General features: G+C 39.3%; 1 protein-coding gene across 1 annotated transcript; it reads left to right on the forward strand.

The window, feature by feature from the left end:
* Positions 1–2,165: 2,165 nt before the first annotated feature.
* On the forward strand, positions 2,166–14,760 carry AMN1 (antagonist of mitotic exit network 1 homolog). Its single transcript, XM_041398806.1, has 7 exons — positions 2,166–2,293; positions 6,135–6,267; positions 8,506–8,650; positions 9,026–9,243; positions 10,661–10,717; positions 12,306–12,417; positions 12,981–14,760. Exons 1-7 carry the CDS (start codon positions 2,247–2,249, stop codon positions 13,052–13,054), a joined length of 786 nt encoding a protein of 261 aa, XP_041254740.1. The 5' UTR covers positions 2,166–2,246; the 3' UTR covers positions 13,055–14,760.
* Positions 14,761–14,827: the final 67 nt, after the last annotated feature.

Here is a 14,827-nt window from a genome sequence, read left to right on the forward strand (position 1 = left end):
TTTGTCACTCAGGCACACAGAATATGTCAGTACCACACAGTTTGCTACAGCTTTATCATGTCTCCTGACCCCAAGGAAAGGGATCTCCAGGGAGGCCTCCAATGGAACCAGGAGATTGTAACTAACAGATGTGAATTAAAGTATTGGCATGACTATAACTTAACAAAATAAAGACATTAATTTCAGTATAACAGAATAGCTAACAATGGGAAAGAAATATAGTAACCAAAACTGGCAAAACAGGAAGACAAGCAGCTGGATGTAATATGTACAGGTAAAAGATAAGGAAGACTGGCTGGTTTTGCATCAACAATAGGTTAAATATATAGTAGCTTGATGGAATGTATACCTAACCACTTGCTTATTGAATACTAACCAAAAAAGGAAAGAGGGAAATGTGGTAAAATTGCTGTACAACCCACTGAAATCAATATGGAACAGAGCATAGAGTATGGGCTCTAATGCTTTCTCTCAGCTGGCTTAATAAATGTGTTTTTAATAGACAAAAATTGTTTGGCCTGTTGACCTTTGTTTCAGTAACTAGCTCATGATGACTGTTTAGCATTGCAAGGATAAATATTCAATTATGTGCATGAGGTGTCACAATCAAGCTGGTCACATACAAGCAATTTTTCTTTAGGGGGTTTTATAGCTTTCACCATAATGGTGCAACTTGAATCATCCAATTACCTACTAATGGATATTTCTAATTATCCAATCCTAAAAATATATTTTGTAGGCCTTGCAGCGTTATCATGCACCAGTATCTGTTGAAGCAGAGATCCTGAAGAAGGGTGTAGTTTTCCTCTGAAGGTCTAGTGGTGGTGCACATGGGCCTGGTCTTCCTCTGGGAATCCACTGGAGGAGAAAGCTGCTCCTCTGGGGATCCAGTGGAGAAGAAATCTGCTCCTCTGGGGATCCAGTGGAGGAGAAAGCTGCTCCTCTGGGTATCCAGTGGGAAAAGGCTGTTGTGGTGTTCCAAATCTCAGAATCATATCCACTTAGGAATGCTTGGCTCCTCCCCCTGGGCACAGCATCTCACAATGGGATGATGTAATTTTATCAGTCACGCAGTTATGTCATGCAGTTATGTCATGCCCATTTGTTGGAAACTAATTAAATGTAGAAAATTTGTAAAATATAATGTGTAGGTAAGATAGGAATTTATAACTGTTTGAAGTGTGTTGTAACTTTTGGAATGTGTTGTAAGAGTGTAACCATAGAATTCAATCAACCGTAACGAATGTTTAATCAGGGGAAGGAAGCAAGAATGCTGATTTGTATACAATGTTCTGGAAATAATGATAAGTACCTGATTTATAGTCTTGTTTGTAGCTTAAGGAATGTATCACAAGTATCACAAGGAGCAAGTTGCTAAGAAAGGGGAATTGTTGGGAGTCGTTGCTTAGAGAATCTGTAACAGACTGCACGTACACATATCATATATAAGGAGATCGATGTATCGGTGGCGTTGGAGCTCTGATTTGGGACTGCGGTCCGCAGACTCCCGGGCCCTCAATAAAGCACCGCACAAAGCTTACGAGTTTTGTGTCTCTGTTCAGGCAACACATTTACAGAAAATATTTTGGAGGGAGGGTGGGTTGTGGAAGAGATAAAGAAAACTGCCCTAGGTGGTTTTAACAGGTGGCCCAATTAACAAAAGACAACTGCCCAACCTCTAACAGATGGAAATAGAACACACACACCAGCCACATCTTGTATTTGCAACTTAAGACAAAGCGGAAATACAAAAAGGAAGGCAAAAAGAACCAAGAAAACCCCAAAAAACCAAAATCAAAAACAAAGGCAAAAATAATTGCAGGACAAAAGAGCTGGCCGACAGCAGGCTCTTATCGCTGTGGATGGGATGTGGTAATAGGAAACTGCTGTGGAATGCCTCCACTGAGGGCAGTAAGGAGGAAAGGGCCCTTAAAACCACAGTGGCCCTTGCCTGAAGGCTCCCAGCCTCCCCTCTACTTCTTCCAGGCTTGGGAGAACACTTTCTCCTAACTATTAAGCTATGGGAATGGGGAGTGAGAACCCCGTTTTTGCGGCTGCGGGGGGTTACAGCGCTCCAGGCCGCTTCGGAAGGCGCTCCCAAGGCCGGCCGGGAGCAGGACTACATCTCCCGTCATGCCGCCGGGCGCCGCCGCCATCTCGGCACCGAGCGCCGGGCCGGGCTGGGCCGGCGTCCCCTCATTACCCACCACGTTCCTCGGGCCGCGGCGCATTCCCCGCTCCCTGCCATGAGCTGGGACGGCGCCGGCGAGGAAGTCCGGCTCCTTCTGGACCTGTGAGTGCCGCCCTGACAGGCTCCCGCCTGCCCGCCCTGCGAGGGGCTCAGGAAGGGGGCCAGGGCTCGGCAGGCCTTTGGCGGCGGTGGCGGAGCGGCTGCGGCCAGTGTGGGTGCGGGCAGGGCTCGGCAGCGCACAGGAGCTGCGGGAGAGGTGGCGGGGTTTGTCAGAGGTGCCCCTTGGGGAGGAGTTACAGGGCAAGTGACAGGGAGGGACAGGGGTGACGAGGTTTGGCAGGAGGTACCAGGATGTGATCCTTGACAGATCCGGGTGTGGAGGGACAGCTGAGGATCCCTGGCTTCACCTGGCCCCAGAGAATCTACTGGTGACACTTTACCAGATGTTTATTCCATAGTGCTCATACATATTCTTTAAAGCATGCTTCCTAGCTAATACATAAACATCGCTTTCCTAACTAATTTTCATGCGCCCACGTCTCACTGGAAGTCCTGTTGTGGTCCCAGAGGGTCTGAAGGGGTCTCTGGTGGTCACCAGGTGTCCCCAGTGTTGCAGAGGGTGACTTTGCCTTGAACCTTTCTTAGGACATGCACATTGTTACATAACTTCTGCACAAAAACCACTGTATTCCTCATTGTCTGTTTAACCACTGGTTGCAACTACATTTAGCATACTGTGTGTCTACTTTTTTGATATTTTATATAATTTGATACTTAGTCTTTAAGCTCTATCCTGCAACTCCGAAGGGGAGCTGAACATTGCTATTCTCTGCATTATCTGTCAGTGTCAAATTCCTTTGTGTTCCAGAGGAAGTTAGAAACAGCACAGGAATAAAATGTTTCATTTGAAAGATAAAAGAAGAATAGCTAGCAAAGAGTACAGTTAGATTGTTATTCCTACCTTAAAGCACTGAAGATAAGATTATAGTTGCCATGGTGTAGCCAATAAGTGTTTTATAGTTTCCTATAAAGTAGAATTACTGTGAAAACCTTTATAATTTAAATGATTAATTATGTAGACTGCAAATCAGTATTGTACTTCGAGAATATCAACCAACTTTTTGAAAAGAACATGATTAATCTTAATAACCATTCAAACTAAATTTAATATGCCATGGTAAGAGTTGGCATAGCTCACACTGATTTCCATGTATCTGTGTTGGGTTTGGAGTATTTTCTGCGATTTCAGCTAAGCAGTTGGTTTAGATTTAGAGGCCTCTTTTGGAGCTGGATTAGTGAGACAAGCCCCTGCTTTCTGCTCACCATGTTGTACAGCTCCTGCCTGTGAGCAGGTTCACATCTGTGATCTTCAGAGATGCTAATAAATGGTGTGTTCATTATCTTTGATGAGATTTTTTTTTTTTAGAGGTAAACAACTATTCTTAATTTCTGCAGTCAAGTAGAGGAGTGTTGTATATAGATAAGGTGTTTAATCTCAAAACAAAGAATGTGGATGGTGTAACCTATATGTGCTGAGACAGAGCTTGGTACAGGCTTCTCTGTTGATCAGTCAGCTGAGTTCATCCAGCAGTCACTGAGGCATGGAATTCTTGCACATCTCTGCACGAATGAGTTAAAGGTGGTCCTGGCGTGTGTTTGGGTATATAGGGGTGTCTGCAGGCAAGGCCTGGATTTAACTGCCCAGGTTCTGCTTGAAATGTCTCCTCCATACAGTGTCCTTTGCAGTGACCTGCTAGAGCTGCTCATCCTACTGATTTATTAAAAAATATGGATATTGATCTAGTACTGATATCCAACTGTGACGGACAAAAACTCTCTAACAGTTTAAAGTTAGAAAGTGTGTGTTTATTGTGACTCAGGGCAGTGTGGGTGATAGCTCCCAAATACACACTGCAATTTACAGGTGATTACAGACCCTTTGTATCGATACAAGTATTGAATACCCAAAATACAAACACATACTCATAACTGTGGAATACAAAGCTGTGTTTCGTGTCAGGTACATACAGGCAACGTGTGTATTTGTGATTGTGATATGTGTGGAAACTGACCATGGGACAGTTATAAAGACAAATTCCAAAAAATAACTGAGGAAGTAAAGCATGGAAGAAGGCCTTTGAACCTATCCTTTTTTGCAATTACCCTTTCTATGTCTTAAGTTGATTTAGGAGCATTTGAATTAAAGCTTTAAGGATGTTGCTGTTTGACAGGAACTTTCTGCTTGTAGCTAAGCCTTAAAGAGTTTTGCAATAATAACCTTTTGAAGTATAATTTTAGAATATTGCTTGTAGTAAGGATCTTTGAAACTATAGCTTTAGAATACATTAAAAGGAAATGTGCTTATCTCAACACCTTAACAAAACAGTGAAAAGCAGCTTGAGAAAGGAAGATGAACATCAACTCAAGGACTGATAGTTTCGACCAAGGGAAGCTGGACATCACTGTTATGAGATTTATAGTCCTTGCAATTAAAAGGTGAACCCACATCTGGAATCTGGACCTCACCAGCTGGGAGACTTCTTTTGGAAGCCGGACCCCCACCATCTGGGCATACTCCTTTCTGGGATACATCCTGAGAAAAACTAAATCACAATAGTGTATAGAATTGTGACGTAAAAATTTGGAATAGAAATTGCTGAGAAAGCTTAAGAGTACCCCTATAAATACCTGTCAGCCTCAACTATCAGTGTGCAGTTGGAGGGAAGACTTCCCCCACTGTACCCAGAGCTGTATTGCTCATACTTTACCATATTAATTAATAAATTGATTGCTGCTTGAATATCAGCCTAGTCAAGCTTCTCATTTATAACATAACTTCGGTACATCCCATTCTCCGCTTCGCATACTAATTAGTTCAAAAAGCTATTAAGCGTGTGTAATTTGTTCCTTGAAATGGGTCAGTGGTCCCTTTCTTGGGGAGGGGTCCCAAAGTGAGGAAGTAAATGAAGTCTTTCTGACCTTTCTACCTTTTCAATTCAAATATGACAAATGAACCCTTGGTAGAACTCCCATTCCCTGTCTTCAATTGGTTTTAGAACAGAGGAGGCCCACGATTGTCTTATGTTACTAAAAGCTATTTGTCAGCTTCTATATTCTTCATTATAAACCCAGCTAACCAAACAGTGTGTTGACAAGCAGTCAGTTTTTAGTTAACTACTAACTATTAACTTCATCAAGGCCTACCCATTTATTTTAATTAACTCCAATGAAGCTTATCTCTAACTAAAATCTTAGCTCCTCTAAAATCTCTAAATTCCTTAAAGTTTATGTCTCACTACACTATAGGAACTTGAGTGGCTTTTTAAAATGTGCTTCCATGCTGGAAATTTTGCTTCTTTCCTGCCTTAAGTTTGTGCTACCCTTCAGATTATAAAGCATTAATATTTTGACATCTTTAAAGTTTTTATTTGGAGCGAGTTCAATTTCCTGCAGTTTGGTGACATTTTGATGCCAGACAAAGTTTTGTTGCAAAACCAGTTACCTGTAGGGACTCCAGAGCTGTGCTTATATTCTAAATTTAATTTGGCATTGCTCCAGGCTGCTGCTGCCCCCTGCACTCAGCCACTTGTTCTGGCAGTGTTGCTTCTGTGTCCTCAGAGTTTTAGTCAAGGGGATTTTCGTTCAGATCAGACAACAGCTCACACTGCAACTGTAAATTTCAGAGACAGCTTGAGGAAAACACAGGAAAAAATGGTTGAGGGGCTGATTTCTGCCTTCAGCTGCTTGGGGAACAGTTTCACAGAAGGATCAGCTTGACCCCAAAGGGCAACAGCTGAATCAGTGGTAACATGGAACAGCTGCAGCTGATAAGGTCTGAGGGAACCATAGCTGGGTGCAGAAGATGACAACATATGGATTGATTGTTGTAGTTCTGCCATGTAACGCCTCTTTTTGACTGTATTCTAACTTTCCTTTATTTCAGATGCCTTCAGTGCTTGACAAAGAACCTTTCCAGATACTCTGCAGATATTAAGTCATTGCCACCCAATATAAAGGATAAACTGATCAAATTAATGAGTAGGCAAGGGCAAATAACTGATGCAAATATCAGTGAGGTAAGAATCCATTCAAAACTATACTGTCTGTTTTGGGAGAGAAAAGTATTCTCTCTTGCACACCAGTCTGTTCCTGAGTGAAGTGTGTTTTGAGATACTCATGCATAATTTATTATGTATATATATTATAAAAAGGATTTCAGCAGCTTGTTAGAATTCTGTTGGTAGAAGTCTATTGATACTAAGCACACAATCTCCATATAATTTATTTAAATTTTGGTTCCTTGGAAGATAATGATGGCAGAGCTAGGAATCGATAGTTCAAATTATCCCATCCCTTTTGCACACTGATCTGTGTGTCAGTGTTTCAATATGACACCAGTTAATGACATTTCTTCAGCTGTAAATTCAGGGGCATATCTGTTTTGCTGTCTGTTACTGTTATCTTGTTCAGCCTCAAAGGGAGGCGTGAGAATTGAAGGAAGCTAAAGGTTGGCCTTGGTGAAACAGAAAATGACTCCCTGTGCATTCCTGCTTAGACCTGTAACTCAAGAGACAAATATTCTCAGTTTCTCAGAGTCATGATAGTGGAGCCAAGACTAGAGGCAGAAGCACTGTGGAAAACTTACAAACAAAGCAATTTAGCTTTAGATAAAATGATTTTGTGCATACACAAAGTAAGCATTTGAGTAAAAATCAAGTTCTTTGGAAAAATTGACTGGACAAAATCTGGTTTAGGCTAGCTTTTCAATAAGAAATAATTTCAAAACATCATAACAGATTATATAATTAAAGCCATGTGATTGTGTGTATATGAATGCACAAAATCCAGTAGGATATTTTTTGTCTGGAAATAAACTAGAGACCTTAAATTACAGACTTTTCTGCTGTCTCTTTCTAAAGTCTCCTTTGTATTTATCTTCATTCAGCAGTTCATCAGTGCCTTTTTTTGGAGCCTATTTTCCATGTGACCCTGGGAAATTCTGCTCTGGTTCTTTTTTCATGTGTTTTTCCTTTCTCTGTTCCTGCAATCTCCTGCAATTATATCCTTAGTTGCCATCATTTTCCCTGAGCATATTATACTTTAGCTTTCTTTGCTAACAGTTTCTCATTTATTTTTATTCATGTCCTCCCTCTGTTTTTCAGGGGGTTTTTTAAAGAATTTTGCTTGGAATTGCTTGTAATTCGCTTGAATTTTGCTTAAATTTCAGTTGAAATTCTGTTAATCTGAATTTTTGTGTATACTTTTATTTAATCTCTTACCTCCATATTCTTGTCCAAATTTGTGTTACCATGCATCTTTTCCCCCCTTGCTCTGCTTTTTGCTTGTAGCAGCCATCCACATGTAGGCCAAACTCTTTAATCTAAATCCCTTTTACCATAAAGTTTTATAAAGCCATTCAGCAAGTGTCCACAGAATATAAACCTGTATTTTTAAATGTATTTTTTTGTGTGCTGCATCCAAGAACCCTTTGTCTATCTCAAAATCTTATATATTTGCAAAACAGCCAGTTTTCCTTTTAATATCTTTATTGTACATTGTTAGAGTGAACAACAGGGGGAATAGGCCTTTAACAGTCCTGTCAGCTGTGGTGTTGTCTTTGCTAGTTTATGGAAATTTAGTTTCTATCTCTGGGAGTTAAGCATGGGAGTGACAAGCTGAAGGGAGTATCTGGCATTGTTACTAAAATCTGATGCCTTCCACTGCTTTGGGTTTAGCTTTCATAAATGTTCTCTTGGGAAAGATTTCACAAAAATTCCAATCTGGGTCTTGGGGGAGTGAAAGATCCCATTTAATTAGAATTTGGTACCTCTTCATGGTGTGGTAATGAGAGTGCTTGTTTATGAGCAAAAGAGTGTGTGGGTGAGAACAATACTTTGGGGGGAAATACCTTCCAAATATCACTCTTATCTGTTATGCAGGTTGAAGTTTTGATCCAAGTCAGTATTTTTTGTTTTGCAATGCAGATTTCTGCCCCCAAAGTTTTGCTAGCAAGTGTGAGGGCATTGTGCTGGGTACACATGTAGCAAGTGAACCACCAAGATTGTATTTCCATTGTTTAAGTGGCAGGATTCATGTGTTCCTGCTCCATATGCCACAGAAACAGTTCATGCTGTAGGAGATGAACTGTTGCACAAATAGACCAGAATTTCTTTAGTTTTTAGTTCCTAGGACTGGTAACCCACCCTCTATTGCAAGTTTTTATGTGATGTCTAATATTACAAGTATTTGATATAAAAATGCACATGTTTGATGGCATAGCGGAGTCTGACTGAAATGGTGGGTTTTCATTACAGGTATTGCACCCTGCTGTGGAGTCTCTGGACCTCCGAGACTGTGATATTTCAGATAAGGCATTATTGCAGCTTTGTCACTGCAAGCAGCTGAAAAAAATCAACTTAAATTCTTGCAAGGAGAACAGATTTGGAATTACTTCAGAAGGTGTGTTATCTGTGCACAGATAACCGGGATCTTATTTCTGGCTTATTTTTCTTATTAGATTGGAATAAATTGCAAAGACTATATCTAGGGTAAATATTGCTTAAAAAAGAAATCCCCAATGCTACCCCAGTACTAATTAAAAGTCTCTCCAGCGGTGTAAATTTCAGGCCTAGAGCACCAATTATCGTAGGAGAGAGCTATCAGGTTACTCTCCTGCTAGATTTCTGCTAAAACTGTGCTATGCTCAACATATTTTCCACTTTATCTTAATTTTTCCTCCCTCAAAACTTGTTCCTCCCTCAGAACTTGTTTGGACTCAGCATGGTGGTTAAGTTAGAGAATGAATAACTCTTTCAAGTGTTGTTTCTTTGGCAGGAGTCATAGCACTGGCCTTATCCTCTCCCTACCTGCGTGAAGCCTCTTTCAAAAGGTGCTGTGATATAACTGACAGAGGAGTTCTGGCTCTTGCACTCAACTGCCAATTCCTGCAAATAGTGAACTTGGGCAGCTGCTCAGGCATCACGGATGCATCTCTGCAGGCACTAGGAGAAAACTGCAAATTTCTTCACAGTGTGGACTTCTCATCTACTCAGGTAGCTACAGTGGCAATTGGCTGATTGACTTTCGTTGTTTTTTTTCAGGATTGCCTTGATAAAGTTCAAAGGGGCTTTGTAGCTTCACTACTTCACTTTAAAGTTCAAACCCTGTAGCTTTACTCTTGACAAGATTTAGGACCATAATTTATTTCTAATTTCTGCCTCTTAAGGAAAAGGAAAGGTATATTTTGCTTATTTGTGACTGGAAAAATTTGGTATTAGAGCATGTATGGTGAACCAAAGATAAACTTCTGTTAGAATCTACCTTGGGATTTTTTTTAGTATATTTATTTAGTGTAATCATTTTCTTTAAGTTGTAAAGTAATCCAAAATATTCCATTTAAAGAAAGTAGAATCTTGGACAGATTATTGCCTGCTTTCAGTTAGGACAAACTGATGTGGGTAATAATCTAGGATGTCAAACAATACAAGCCCCTAGTAGGAGTAAACGCTCCATAATTAAATGATATTTTAGGAGTGATTGTGCTTGTCAGAGTTATACTACAGAGTCAACACTGAAAGAATGACATTTTAAATGTCAGAAATGGCAGGGAAGAAGATTTAACAGCAGTGTTTAGCATGAGAAGGGGGAGACAAGCTGCAGAAGCAATCCTGTAACATATTTCATAATTACAGGGAGATAATGAAGCGAGGGAAAGGTTTTTTGCAGTAAGTGTAGCGTTCAATTGACACTGATGGTGAGTAATTATGTTAAATGTGAGTCCAGTACTGAACATTCACAATGAAATGTCAGTCTGGAAATCATGTAGGAGGTTCTTATTTTAGATGCTATTCTTCTTTTGATTTTTCCAGAAGTAGGGTATCAAAAGAGTCTTAATATTTTGTTTGGTAATTTTTATTTATAATGCCATTTAACTCTTATTTCTCCAGACTTATTTCACTGCTTTTTTATTTCCTTGCCTCTCTTCCTTTATAGAAAATAGCTGTTTCCCTGTGTGTATTTTAAATGAGGTAAAAGCTTCTTCAGTAACTATATGTTTACACCTTTTTTTTAACTTTTCTGCTGTGATTACTTTTTTCCCCAACCCAAATTGATCTAGGTAGAGCAGAAGTGCTTTTTAAACCTATACATTTGAAGTGCTATGCTCTGACCATATTAGTGTACCCACTGTTAAATGAGACAAGGAAGCTGCAGAAATAGCAGTTACACAGTTGGAAGTATCCTTGCAGAATACCAGGCTGGATCAGGTGGCAGGAACATGAAACAGTATTTAATAGAATGGAAAAAAACCCACTTTGGATAATTTTCTCTATTAGTTTAGCTAGGAAGAAAATACTGTAGTGTTAAGTGTATTCATTGACTGCAGGGCGTGATCAAATTAATATGATTTTTGCATCTAAATAGCTGTGCTTGAAAAAATTGAGCTTTAATCCATTGTGGTTTTTCCCTCAGGTAACAGATGATGGCGTTGTAGCACTAGTGAGTGGAACATGTTCAAATAATTTAAAGGTAACTGACTTAACCTAATAACAAAGGGGTGAACAAAGGAAAATACCTGCATTTTAAAATTATAATTGCTATTACTTCTGAGGGAGGGTTTTTACTGGCTGTCTTTCATTGCTGTCCTCTTTCAAGATCCTTGGAGTTTATAAATTGGAAAGACTTTGCAATAAGACAATGGCTTTTTTACTTTTATCCTACAATCTCCAAAGTATATTTTACCAAATCCTAACTTCACTAGATTTGATGGTCTTTTTTCTGCATTTTTTCTTATATGTTATATTTATTGATAGGTAAGGAAATTTAGAGGTGGGGAAGGAAGTTGGTAATAACCTGTTTTGTTATTCTGCTTTTTTCATCTTTTCCTAGCATGTACAACAGGCAGTAGTTGTACAGCTGCAGAGAAATTAAGAAAAGAGCAGGGTTTAGTCTAATCTTGAAGAAGTTCTTTGATTTCTTTTAGGAGCCATGTGGATACATAGAAATACCAGAAAATTCAGCAGAGGCTGTTTTGGGAAAATTTGGGAAACTCCAGAATTTAGTTTGGGTTCTGTTCTCCTGGACAACCAATTGGTAGGAGAATGTCATAGGCAAAGTGATGGGACTCAAACACCATGGAATCTCGTTGAAGAGCTTACTCAGATGTCCTGAGTGCTATGTGTCTGTTGGGAAAACTCACCTTTGATGTTGGAAAAGATGAAAGTTTGACAAGAAAATTTCACAGATATGTGTGCTTGACAGATAGCTCTCTGAATGTAGAACCTGAGAACAGACTAGAGACGGAAGCAAGTTTTGATAGAAGAACAATAGATGTCTAAAGTGAGAATTGCTGAGCCAGTAGTTACTGGAAAACTAAGAAAGCAAAGGTTAAGTCAAGCTGGAAGGAGGTTTTATGACTAGACCAAAGGATATGTTGACCACAAACAAAAAAGATGTTTTTACCAAGCAGAAATAGGTCTTAGGAAAAGAAGAAAGATACCGTAGGCAAACAAACATGCTGATGTGGCAAGTAGAAAAAAGGTCTAAGAATTTTCCACTGCAAGAAAACAGAAAAACAACTTTAAGCTTAAACTGTAACGTGCTAACTTATGTAGTTGGATAATAATGACTGTAATATGGAACTGATAGTTGTGATAGGCTGTAGGTAACAATAAAGGTATTGTGTATGATGCTGATTGGTTGTTACATATTAAGATGCTCAGCAAAGAAAAATATATAATGCATTGTAACCAGAATTAAAGCGGCTTCAGGCTTGCCTATAACGTGTAGCTGGCAGCCATAGGTGGGGGTCTGTTACCCTGAGACTGCTGTAACATCTCTTACACAATAAACAGCATTTTGAAGAGCTGCCTGGAGTCCCACATCTCTCATCTCAGGCTCTTACACTTCATGTTTTTAGTTTAGACTCTAAGAAAAGCTGTCTTATTTTTCTTTAGGGTATTTTCCTGCTCTGTACAGGACCATATATGAGGTCAATGCACCGAGGTCATAATTCCTTCTGGTTGATGATCTCTGAAATGGGTTGGGCAATGGAAAGCTTTGCCTCTAAAACACTGGGTGCTCTAACAGGCTGTTGTCATTCCTGTTTTCCTAACAGGAGATCCACATGGAGCGCTGTGTTAATCTGACCGACGTCGCTGTGGAAGCCGTCCTTACTTGTTGTCCCAAGATACACATTTTTCTGTTCCATGGATGCCCACTGATAACAGGTAGATCTAATCACAAGAAGATAATTACTTGTTAATCATACCTTCTTGCTTTATGAAAAACACACTGTACTCCATAAGTAATCCCAAACAAAGAATAACTTACTGGATAAAATAATCATCGTACACTGAGATTTTCAAAGCAGGGTGAGAGTTTTGCTTTGAAATGTGGCAGCAAGCTTCAGAGAGGGGACTTTTTTTGTTTGTTTGGAAATTGTATTTTTTTCCCCTTCAGCCTGCTGATGAAGACCCAAAGACTTCAGAAAAATATTAGCATCTTAATATTCCAAAAGTGTAGAATAGCATCTATTCAAGAAACAGTGGAATGGAGTAGGACAGCCTGTGGGTGTTTAAAATTCTGTTTGTTGGTGATGCTTTACAGTTAGGTGATTGGAAAAAGAACCAAGAGGGTTTGGATTACTACAGATGTATCTGAAGTGTGATATTGTGATAGCAAAAGAAGTATAATAGCAGACATAGAATTCCTTTACTGTGTTGTGTGCCTATTCCAAATACCACCTTTATATTCTGAATAAATAACAAGAAATTCCTTTGTTCTTTTTCAGATCGGTCCCGAGATGCTTTAGAGCAACTCATCATATCAAACAAAATCAAGCAACTAACATGGACTGTTTACTGATTATTTATCCTGTTCATGTGACTGTCAAGTTTACAGGTGGAGAGCTCCTTCAGCAAACAAGCACCTTGGAGAACTACCTGGTGACTTTTGTTCCACCAGGCTGCATCCCTCCTGCTTCCCACTGGAGGTCTCCATTGCCATTCCAGTCCTTGCCCGTGAGCCTGGGCTTCCTTATTGTCTTTCCTTGGAGCCCTGTCTGTGTTTCCATTGATCATACTTCATTAAGAGGAAAGTTAAACTATCTAGGGCCGTTGCTCAGGCTTCCTGAAGTGCTGGATTTGGCTGCTACTTAGTATCCTTTAGCAATTTAGCCACAAACCCAGTTTAGGTAAGCGTGTATTCTGAGTTTGTATTCTGGCGTAGTACTTAAAATTAAAAGTACCCAGCTCAAATGTAATATTGACACATAGCAGTGTCTGTGAAGTTGGGAGTTGAATCTAACAAAAGTCAACAGTCAGAACTGGTGAATGGAGGTGGTATTAACAGTGATACAAAGGTACTTTCAGTAGTAACAAAGAATCTCCTTTCACCATGTACTTTACTAGGTCTGGAATAAAAAACTTAGGTACCTTTTTCCTGATGTTACTGATGCTGCAGGTTTCTGTTCTTACTTACCATCAAATACTTGCTGGATTTTTACACATCCAAATGTAGAGCCTGTGAATGTGTAAACATAAACTTGCTTTGGAATTGTTATGGTGACTTTACAAATTTCAGAGTAGTAGCTGTGACCAAAAACAGGATTTTATACATGGGCAAATAAAATATTTGCCCTGGCTTTTGCCTTTGTTTCTACATGAAAATCCTTTTAGAGAACAAAACACTGGTACTCATAAGCATATCTGTGAATGAAATAGGACCAAATGTAGTGTGTGAGCACATAAATCTCAGGATGGTAGAGTATGTGTTCTGCTGTATGCAGTTCATTACATATCCAGCTGAAAATATCAATTCATTTATTGTTCAGTTATAGTAATATTAAAAAATAATTTTTGAACTGTAGCATGAGTTTATTACATAATGGAGCAGTGCTCTCATCTCAATTATAAGTCATGTTCCTTGGCTTTCTTGAACCAGCATAACCTCTAGTCAGAGTTCTATGATTTCTGCATTAAGCTCCTTAATGCCAGCCATTTTAGCTTTATAAGGGAATGGAGCACACTGGGTTTATTCTCTGGATCTGGAAGTAGAAGGGTTTAGCTATGGTGGTCTAACATGGGTTTGATGATGTCTGGAAACCTAAAGAGTGGCAGTCATAAGGAATATGTTTACCATTTAACTCTTGTCATAGCCACACCTAAGCATTGCAGAAATAAACCAGTCTTATATTAATCTATTTCAAGTTCAGGTCTAATTGCATGGAAGGTAATTTTTGTTGCCAATATTAAATGGTATTATGACGTCTGACAATAATATTTGTTCTTCTGTTGATTATATGGTTTATGAAAGTGCAAGACTATTTAGAAAAATCGTTCAGGTGTCAGTAAAAGTGTATTTTTCCAAGACCAGCACCTAAATCCCTTACACCCTTGTTGCATGGCTCCGCCCAGTGATGAATATTTTCCTGTGATCCCTGTAGGTGTAACTGCACCAGTGCAAACCATTGATTTTATTTCTTTCTGTTGTTGTTGTTGTTGGTGTTTTTTTTTGGTTGGGGTTTTTTTTGTGGCATTTTTTTTGTGTGGGGGTTTTTGGGTTTTTTTTGTTTGTTTGTTTGGGGGTTTTTTGGTTTTTTTTTTTTGGGGGGGGGTTTTTTTGTTTTTTTTTTTTTTT

The sequence above is a fragment of the Onychostruthus taczanowskii genome, unplaced genomic scaffold (genome assembly GCF_017590055.1).
Source record: "Onychostruthus taczanowskii isolate IOZ18803 unplaced genomic scaffold, ASM1759005v1 scaffold15, whole genome shotgun sequence".
Taxonomy (NCBI): domain Eukaryota; kingdom Metazoa; phylum Chordata; class Aves; order Passeriformes; family Passeridae; genus Onychostruthus; species Onychostruthus taczanowskii.